At 31.8% G+C, this 11,095-nt stretch overlaps 1 protein-coding gene across 1 annotated transcript; it reads left to right on the forward strand.

Annotated features, from left to right (window-relative positions):
• The first annotated feature begins 1,076 nt into the window (after positions 1 to 1,076).
• Positions 1,077 to 8,336, forward strand: LOC145242119 (uncharacterized). The gene is made up of 2 exons (XM_080105034.1): positions 1,077 to 1,421; positions 6,029 to 8,336. Exon 2 carries the CDS (start codon positions 7,346 to 7,348, stop codon positions 8,222 to 8,224), a length of 879 nt encoding a protein of 292 aa, XP_079961160.1. The 5' UTR covers positions 1,077 to 1,421; positions 6,029 to 7,345; the 3' UTR covers positions 8,225 to 8,336.
• Positions 8,337 to 11,095: the final 2,759 nt, after the last annotated feature.

Consider the following 11,095-nt stretch of genomic DNA (forward strand, 5'->3'; position numbering starts at 1 on the left):
ATCTTGTAGATTAGTGTCCAATCGATAATAATCTGTTGAAAACAAAAATGAAAAAAGACAAAAAGAAAAATAATGGGGGGGGGGGTCGTATGTTTCCAATATGGGGGATCGATTTACTAGAAACTAAACTGGGCACCCTCTACAAATATTAACATATTGAATTATTTTTGGCATTTTTTAAATATATATATATCTATAATATAAAGCTGAACGTCTGTGTGTGTGTCTGGTCACGAATAGGCTCCTATATAGTTGACTATTATAGAAAACTGATCACATATAATGATAGATGTATCGTGACACAGGAATGGGTATGTCTGATCTGGCATAATGATGATTCATTAAAATTGTGGGGGTCTGCGTACGCGCCTGGTCCACAAAGTATGGAAATAAAAAAATTTAAAATTTAAAAAACCGTTTACAAGTGTTTTTGATATAGATGTACATAATAATACTTTGATTAAGTATGTTTTAATTTAAATAGGGATGGTATAATAAAATTGTGGGGTCTGTGTTCATGCCTGGTCTCCATAGAATGGAAATAGACACAAACTTTAATAAAGACTTTTCATATCTATCTGCGTAAGTATACTTTGATAATTATGTTTCAGTTTGAAGAAATATGGTATAATATAATTATGGGGTGTTCGTTCGCGCCTGACCTCCATAGAATGGAAATATGTCACAAAGTTTAACAAGGTTTTTTAATATAGATCCACAGAATATTGTGATAAGTGTTTCAATGTGAACAGGTATGGTATAATAAATTATGGGTTTTATCTATTTTATTTTTACTTTAATCATATTTTGCTTTGGTTTTGATACCCCTAAATTCGAAGCCATCTCTTTACAACCCTTCCTTTTCATAACCTATCATACTTTCATAAATCAGAGTCCATTTTCTTTAGGCTGTTTTTGAACCCAGTCAACGACGGGTACTTTTGCGAGTAGATTAATTGTCCAATCGACAATAATTCCCTGAAAAAAAATGACAAAAAAAAAACGAAAATTAAAAAATATAGGAGGTGGGTGCGTTCCACTCTTAATACCAAAAAAAAAAAAAAAAAAAAAAAAGTAAGTCTGCGAGAATGCAAGTTCTTGAACGACACTGGCGCATGTGTGCGTGCGTTGTTAGCTGCCGAATTAACTGCCCTTGATTCGTTCAAATCTTCCCACTGACAATATTCTTTTTTTTTTTTTTTTTCTTAAATTCTTAATGGTCAAAAATATTTATTTCGAACGCCCCTGTAGAACTCTCAGGTGTTTGACAGCTAACCCTGACCCTTTTCGGTTAATAGTCGATCTTGATCCCCGAATTTCGATGTAGCGCCCTCGCGTAGACGAAGGATCCTGGTGAACATAACACAACATGTTCCAGGCAGCAGGAATATAATCTCGTATAAAACAACCGAATATTTATGGTATGATTTGGTTATAATGATTATTGTTGTTTAATTAGATTATAATGTTGTTTTCTTGTTATTGTTGTTTAACGTTTATCCATGTATGTCAATCAGTATCGTTTTTTCCTAACGTTATAATATTTGTTTATGTACAAACGACATTGTAGTAAATGTTCTTTGCTCGCTTCATTCATTCATTCACAGAAAGAAATGCGTAATTGTTTATGTGTATTTTTTACACACCAACCAATGAATATTAATGAATGGATTGGATTTCATTAATAGTTAACAACACCGAACTGATAATCAAAGAATACGTAGTAGTAGTAGTAAGTATTATTATTATTATTATTATTATTATTATTTATTAATTAATTAATTATTTGTTTGTTTGTTTATTTTTTTTTGTTTATTTTTTTTGTCATATTTTATACCACAAATAACTAAATAAATACATTTTAATTTATTATTTTTTATATTGGACTTAGAGGGGGCGGACATAAATATAAAAGGTGCTTATTTAGAATAAAACTTGTTTTTAAAACAAATAAATATTTTTAAAACTATATGAACGAAGACGTCATATTCCAAAAATTCCGTAATTTGATCAAGTAGTTATTTATTTTTATTTATTTATTTATTTTAATTCAGAAAATCAAATTTGATGTTTATTCAAACTGGCAATTAAAAATATCTTTAAAAAATACAGAAAAATCTGTATACGTACCTGTTACAGGACGAAAATGCCATATTCCAAAAATCAGATAGATCGATCAAGTATTTTATTTAAAACTAAGAAAATCAAAACTTGCCATGTTTAGCGATTTTACTATTAAACTACATTGAACGTAAGGCTGAGTTTCCACCTCTCAACTTCGATTTAAATTGTTTCCCTATTTTTATTTCATCGAATTTCACCATGGCTGGCGAAAACACTACGACTCGCTTAGTTGTAAAACTTGATTTTCTTGAATAAAAAACAAACTACTTGATCAAATTACGTCATTTTTTGGGAATATTTCATCTTCGTTCCGTGACTGTTATGTATATTATACAGACTTTGATGTATTACTTTAGTTAATGATTGCCGCCATCAAATTTTATTAGAAAACGAGACGCTATTTTTGATTCGCCATGTTTTATAAATAAGGAAAGACAACTCAATTTGAACTATCGAGATCAAAAGCAGCCTTATAATGCATACAATTTACTATTAAAATAGCTAAAAAAAACATGGTTTCGTATATATATATGTATATATATATTTTAACCAAGTAAGATCTGTGACTTACTTGTGGTTTCATTAAATACTTTTACATGCAAAATCCGATCCCGCATTTTGCTAATTCCTGCCCTCTGATGAGAAGGAGAGTATTTCTTCGAAACTCCGCGGATTAAGGACTATCCACTTATCTTGTGCTTCCTTTTTAAAATTAAATATGTTTTTAACTCTTTTTCAAGATGTCTTTTAACATGTTTTATTAATCATTTGTTCATATATATATAATGTTTATTTGTTTTTGTTAGCCATAATTTTTGAATGAATTCAATTATTTATATGAAATTGCATTTTTACCTAAATGCGAGTTGGGAATAATTTTCCCTTTGACCAATTTGGTACCCCTAAATGGAGAGCGGTGTATGTATTGTTTTTAAAATATAATTATCCACTGACACGTGTTTCAGCCATTCTAATCTCGCTAGATTCAGCCACTCTGATGAGTCATAGATGACGAAACACGTGTCAGTGGATAATTATATTTTAAAAACAATATATACATGTGTGTGTGTGTGTGTGTGTGTGTGTGTGTGTGTGTGTGTGTGTGTGTGTGTGGAAATATATTTTTTCAATTATATTTCACCTTTTATTTATACTGATCGTTTAATTCATGAAGCTCAATGTAATTACGGAGCAAATAAATGACAAAAGTCTATATTCCAAATTTCAAGATATTGATCATCAGCATTTTTAAATTTGAAACATAGACTTTTGCCATTTATTTGTTAGATAAATAAACTACTTGAGCAATTGACATGCTTTTTGGAATACATCTGTGTTCTGTGACAGATACATAGATCAAAGATTATTTTGCAATTAATTTTTTTTTAATAGGTTTAATTCTAAATAAGCACCATATAAATAAATAAGAAATATAAATAATTTCGATATTATTAATAAAATTATATGACAACTTCATGTATGTGTCCATGTGACCTATTAAGCACCATATAAATAAGTAAAATACGCTTAAATATGATATTTTAATTCTTGCAGATTTTGTATATATTATTATAGAGTTAATGTTCTATCGATTTTTATATATTATAAAGTTGCAATTTCAAAAATATATCCATAACACTTGGGTGCATCAGCTTGAATCGAAACCGAAACCAAAACTGATGAAGAATTCTTGGTAAAATTATTTATTACAAGAAATGGAAGTCCGTAACAATTAAATGACGGTCACTTGGATGTAATCGTGACACACAAAATAAATAACACACCTGCTATCTTACTAATATACTAATATATAAATAAATAGGTCTAGATACAGTAATTTCATTAGAGAGAATCATGAAGTGGAGAGAAAACAAAGAGGCGCTTGTGTATGTTGGTAATCTTTTAAACCAACACATTTCAGGTGAAAACATTATCATGTATTTAGTGTCATGTCGAAATTAGTAAAAATTCTAAAAATTATGAAAAATGATCTAGTAGAAGATGTGCTGGATGTATTTTTAACAAAAAAATCATCCTTGATTGCATTCTGAGATTCTGTATTATTATTCATCCGACTACTGTTCTCATCTTGAGTGTGATTTTCACAACGTTTCGGTCGATATAACCTCCAACCTTCTTCAGGTGTATCTTGTCGAACTCGGGAATGTTTCTGTCGAACTCGGGAATTTGGACAGAATTTCGAGTGGAACCCTTTATTTACTTCACCGGTGTAGAATTTTTCCAGTTGCCTTGGAAACGGAACTGATGTAAGTCTCCCTAGTACCTAGGATTCTTCATCACATTTTCATTCAAAGACTTCAACATTAGAAAGGGGATGGAATGGTCTGCTTCTAATGATTTGAGCACAATATGGACATCATATCTCAACAAAAACATCAAACTGAAAATTTTTAAATCGATGATACAACCCATCCTCTTCTATGGTTTTTGTTTTCGTTGATAAATAAAACTATTGAAGATAAAGCAATGTATGTGTAAAATTTGCTAGTGAATATTATGAAATCATTGAAAAGTAATTTTTTAGCATTTGAGCACCTCATATAAATTTTAACAAACTGACTCCTTAATTAAATTGGTTATTTGTAATTTTGGTACTTGTACAGTTTAATCAAGACATGCAAAAATGAAAATATCAAAAAAAGTTTAAATTGTACGTATCCATTATGGAATGAAGTTCTCCGGAAAAAAAATTTCACTTAATTTCATCAAGTAGTTTTTGGGTTTTTTTTGATTGTGAAAAAACGATTTGTTATGATACCGAGCAAAAGGTTTGATTTTTAGGAAGTAAAGCTAGTATTAAAGATGGGGAGGGAGTGTCGGCGCTTTAAATTGAGTTATCTCCCTGTGGCATGTTCAACAAATTCAAAGATGTCTACCGCCAACGTGCTGCCACAAAAACATGTTTTTCTGCTGTAAAAAAAAAAAAAAAAAAAAATCTAGTCGATCAAATTCAGTGAAAATTTTTTTCGGAGATCTTCAGTCCAAAACGAATACGTACAATATAACCCTTTTTTTTTTTTTTTCGATATTTTCATTTTTTAATGTCTTGATTAAACTGTACAAGTGCCGTAATTTTAACTGATTATTCAAAAGAAAGTAACTATTTTATTAAAGTAGTTGGAAAAAAAATCGTTTTTTCTTACAATTACTCAATTGTTTTCTTTAAGAAAAATTTCAATATCATCGCATTTTCCTTTTCCTTTTTTTATTATTAATGCCATAATACTTTGTTATTAATGCTAAAAAACTTTGTTACATTACGTTGAAGTAGTAGAAAAAAATTGTATTTAACTATTTCAAACAATTCTTAGTATAATAGTTACCTCCCTTAGAACAAAAGGTTAAAATTTTGAATAACCATTAAATTTTTCAATTTTTGAGATGAGATGTGAATACTTGTGTTATTTTGATTAATTGGACTATTATTCTCATCTTGGGTGTTATTGGCACACCCTGCGACCTTCTTCAGGTGTTGAAAACATGCTTCTTTTTCTCTACTAAGGAAAAGATGGTTGGCTCTGCATTACAAGAATTCCATTAAATTTGTTTAATTTGAAATCACTCTTACTTAATCTTCCAGAATTAAATATTTATAAAATTATAAGCGGGATTTCATGAGATTTTTTATTTCTTTGTATTCATGAGATTTTTTTATGAGCCTACCAAGAAATACTATTTTAATGACATTTTACAAGCAATGAGTATTGCTAGAGTCAGCCATTTTGAAAATATATATTTTGTATATGCTTGAAAAGGTATTAGATATGGTGTCATGTTAAATCAGTTCCTTTCATCAGCATAATTGAGGTATTTAAAATACACTTGATTCCATGTTTGTTCTTGCTAATATAGAACTTCTTTTTTTCTAACAATATTTTTTTAGGAAAGTCTCAAGCAAGTCTGTTGAACCATGATCACGGAATCATCCTCTTTATATGAAAGAGCTCGGATACCAGTTTGTTGCACAAGACGGCTTCTAAAACATGCACAACAGAATTATTTTGGAAGAAATGAATTTTACAGTGTAAATTCTTAAATAACTGGCCATAAAAAAAAAACAGTTGATCTCAGATTAAAGGATCAAACCTTTAATCACGTTGAATTTATCAACTGTTGTTGAATACTGCTGCTCAGTGCTTATAAAACACAAAAAGAAAAAAAACAATGTGACAATAGTTTATGAAAAAAATAATTGTTTCAATTTTATACTCCAGTTATTTTTTAACTCGTTGCCATTAAGTTGATCACAACAGGCACGTTTCAAGAGTGACCGGATGTGTAACCAATTTCATTGGTTATACAAAGTAAAAAGAGTCTTTTAGGTACTCCCACACACCTGCCTCATTTTTTTTCTTTTTCCTTCTCATTTATTTTCAGTATCTTCCACATTCGCAATCATTTTACTTCTGTTTCTCTTTTTGATCTCACCTGTCACCTTTTACGTTCAGTCATACAATAAAAAGCCTTTTTTTTCAATTTTGGCACAAGGTAACTAGCTTAGAACACTCCTCTTTACATATTCCATATATACACATCAACAGCAGTAACATTAAAATCCAACTTTTCCTCACCATATTAGGGGTGGTGAGATATTATAGCATCATATCATAGCTAATGTTGGCTAACAGGGCTCCAATGAAAATCCAGGAGGATTCAACATCAGGATCCTTCATCCTCTGGTCATCTCTGCATGTGGCTTTTCCACAAATTCAAGGAGTAAGGATAATACCATTGCTTCTGCATATGTGCAACCACCATTACTTTTTGTGTGATAGGTCAAACCTTCCCCGACTCTGTATGCAACTGCAGGGCCTTGCTCCTATGATTGTCAGAGATAGAAATCTGCAATCTTAAAGGTATAATAAAAAGCTACAGTCAATCGGAAGGACTTCAGATAATCGTGGTTGCTATATTATTTTGAGAAGCTTAGAACAGAAATTCATTATTTATCTTATCTTGCGTAAATTTTACTCATAAATTTAACTTTGGTTTTCTTAATTTTGAGCACAACTTTTATACCAAATCTCATTTTCTTATTTATGAATCAATTTAGCATAGAAAAATGTAAACCATGACCTTGTTAAATAATAATCCATTCTTTGTAAGAACGCAAAATTAAAGTAATTTTCAAAAAAAGAAATTTTTTATTTTTAATTAATCTTAAAATTAAAAAAAAAAGACATACAAGAACTGTATCAAAATGGACACCCTGCAATCCATATTTACAAATGTTGGGAACAGTTTTACCTACGATATTTGCCCTTCCTCCTCTCTAAGCCCCTTGCCACCACTAGAAACCGTCACAACATGTCTCAGTACTTCTCCAACACCTGCCACGATTCCATTGTCAATCGAGTTACCTACAGCAGCCGCGTCACCAGCTCCTACTCTTGCCACGGATCATGATGACGTCACTGAGGACCCTATGGCAAACATCATTTTAACCAACGCCGATGACAGTAATAATTATACTGACAGCGAATCACAGGGACTTTTTACAATCGCTTCAACCACATTTACCACAACAACAACATTAACAACTCCGACCATTGCAACAATAGTCACAATAAAAAGAACTCGTACTGAAGGTACGGCCGTTGTGGACCCCATCAAGCCATTCCGCTGCGAGGTGTGTCGAAAATCATTCTCACGCAAGTCAAACCTAACAAACCATCAACATGCTGCCGCTGACGAAGCATCCGGAGGTGACGTAAAACATTTTTTTTGTCCGTATTGCGATCGTTGCTTTCCAATCCGGGCACGTCTGCGTGACCATCAACGGGTCCACACTGGGGAAAGACCCCACGGTTGCGTGATCTGCGGCCGGGCTTTCTCGCACCCGTCAAACTTACGAACACATCTGCGAACGCATTCAGGTGAAAAGCCCTACCAATGCCCGGTTTGCACGAAGGCGTTCGGTCACCATAGCAACCTGAAGACCCACCTTAGGATTCATACAGGTGAGCGACCATATGTCTGTGTGATATGTAATAAGGGATTCTCGCACCAAACGAACCTGAAAGACCACGAAAGAACTCATACGGGATCGACACAGAGAAAATCCAGAAAAGTTAAATGACTCTGTCTTATTGTTATTGTATCTTCTGTTTGTTGCACCGAAATGCTTTTTAAACTTATTATTCAACATATATACATACATACACATATATATAAAAATAGTTTTGGTTCTTTTTTGTTTTTGCTATTGATTGGTTGGTTGTTTTTGTTTTACGGCATATCAACCCTTTTCAGGTTATTTAATGCCGAATCCAAAGATTTTGAAGAACATTTTTTAATAGAATATATTTGTTGTTTTCAAGTCGGTTTCTATTTAACCCATAGTTGGGCCCCTAACAGGTACTACCACTCCGGGTCAGAGTGGACCTGGGAGCAATGCCAATTAAAGGGTGGCTCCACACTCCCCAAAGCCCGCAAGCTGGGGCCTCACCACTGGATATAGTTTAAGGTCATATCCAGGACCTTTTGCTATTGAAGTTACATTCTTTGAAACAGAGTTGTCTCCCTTATTGAAATCGTTTATTTTTTTTTTTTTTCAGATTCTCTTACATTTTGACATTTTTCTTTGTCTAACTCGGGAACCTGCACAGAATTTTGAACGGAAATCTTTATCTAATCTACAGGGTTAGTCGTTAGTCCGCTCTCTTTCCGTCAGCCATGACTGGGTAGAAGTTCTAAGTAATTTGCAAGTTTATTTTGAAAAATGTGTGACTTACAACAGAATTTTAAGTTATAGGGCAAATCGGTATTTGTTTACTAATGTAGATAGGCACCTTGTAAAACAGACACAAAGTAAATGATGATCGATACAGAGGGACATAGAGCCATGTTACACACCTCAAACAGATAAGTTTAATGTATAAGGCTATGAGCAATATCTTATATGCAGTGAAAGTGGAAACGTCTACAAATCTATGAGGTGTCAAAATATTTTTGTTAAAAAAAAAAGTCAATAAATGCATTTAGTGGTCATATTTTGACATTTATCTCAAAATGTGTCCACTAAAGAAGAGCATCTTTCACTCTATAATAAAGAGCTAGAGTTGCATCAACCGAAACATTGAGGACAATAGTTGAATTGTTGAATTAAAAAATATAACCACACACACACACACACACACACACACACACAATAACATATTTATGGCAAGTAAATTATACAAACATTTGTTTTATTTATGGGGAAATCATCAGGCTAATTATTCTACTAAGCTCTACTCACAGAGCAGCACTATTAAAATTAATACTATATATATATATATATATATATATATAAGATTTTTATGGGTACTTAATTTTATAAAACATTTGAATAACACTTCTTTTTTTTTTTTTTTTTACTACCCCACTCCTTATTTATCCCCTTTGGTCTAATTTATGTTTTTAAGCATTGAATTAGAGCTAAGGAGAAAAAAAAAAAAAAAAATATTTTGGAAGTGTATTTTGGTTCCTTTTCTTTGTTAATTTTTTCTTCTTTAATAATATATGGTAAAAAAAAAAGCAATAATAATGACACTGCACCCAGTGTTATTCAAATGTTTATATATATATATATATATATATATATATATATATATATACTAGCAGAATGACCTGATGTTGCCCGGGATTGAATGATGTCCAACAAATGTTCCACCCTCTCATATTTTTATTGTCATCGAAATCGGTGAAAACACCCATTTTTCAATCAAACTGATTGATTGCTTGTGCAATCATGGTGCACCAAGTGAAAGCTTCACATGCCTCTCACAGTGACTTAATTCATAATACACACGCACACACACACATATATATATATATATATATATATATATATATATATATATATTATTATAGAAAAATGAATTTTTCTTGTGTGTGTGTTGTTGTGAGTGTTCTTAAGCAGGTTTTGTATGAGAATATCTTCTTTGATATGACAGGGGCATGTTCGAAATTAATGTTTCTGTTAAGAGCACAATTGAACTTAACTTTTGCATTTTAAACTTTAATTAAAACTATTATATATAAAAAATAATTTTATAAAATCAATAGTAGGTTCTCTACAGTGAAGTATATATATATATAGCTACAGCATCGCACTGATTAAGGGCAAGATGAGGAAATGATAGCTTAGATGGTTTGGACATGCATCAAGGACCAACAACAACAACATTGTCACAAAACTTACGTTTGCGTTAGAAGTCATCGGAAAGCAACCAAGAGGAAGGCCGATTATGAGATAGGCAGACACTCTACATAAATATCTCTACTGGCCTTTGTCTGAACCAAGCCTGTGATCGTGTCAAGTAGGGGCAGAAATCCATTACTGTCGACAAATTGACGCATAAAAAAAAAGAATTCATACCATACATAACATCGGTCTAGTTGTTTTGAATCTAGGAGAAAATACAGCCTATTCTGCCAAATAGATTAATCAAATATGCGTTTATTAACATTTCTATGACTACGTGTCCATTGTATTTTAAATATTAAACTGACCCAAATGAGATGGCTTAATAAATAATCACAAAGTAATATTGTGTTACATAGTTCAATACAAATAATAAAATTACATGAGACAATCTTTAATTTACTCTTTCAATTTAACACCTGTTGGCAAACAATGTTCTCCTTTGCTTTGTTTCTTTCAGGTGTTCATATTTTTATGTAATGTTTCACTCACTTCTTTCTTCAGTCAAGAATCACTTCACGTACAAAATTACTATGAGTTCCTTTCTCGCAGCATTACAACAATGATCATGTATTATCATAATGATATTTGAAAACACGGCTAGATCAAAGGGAGGTCACTCTGATGTTCTTGTCTCAAGGTTGTCGGATTGGCCTTTTTAAAGCTGAATTTCGGGAATTTGGTGTTTTTTGAAGTAGTTTAGCCATCAAAAATTGTATTTAGCCTTTTTCAAAGCATAACATATGGACTAACTAAGGAAGA

This window comes from Euprymna scolopes, chromosome 21, assembly GCF_053919585.1.
Source record: "Euprymna scolopes isolate OS-2025 chromosome 21, ASM5391958v1, whole genome shotgun sequence".
Classification (NCBI taxonomy): Eukaryota; Metazoa; Mollusca; class Cephalopoda; order Sepiida; family Sepiolidae; genus Euprymna; species Euprymna scolopes.

What these genes read in the sequence shown, in the direction of transcription:
- LOC145242119 (XM_080105034.1), top strand. Translation starts at nt 7,346, where the DNA reads ATGGACACCCTGCAATCCATATTTACAAATGTTGGGAACAGTTTTACC.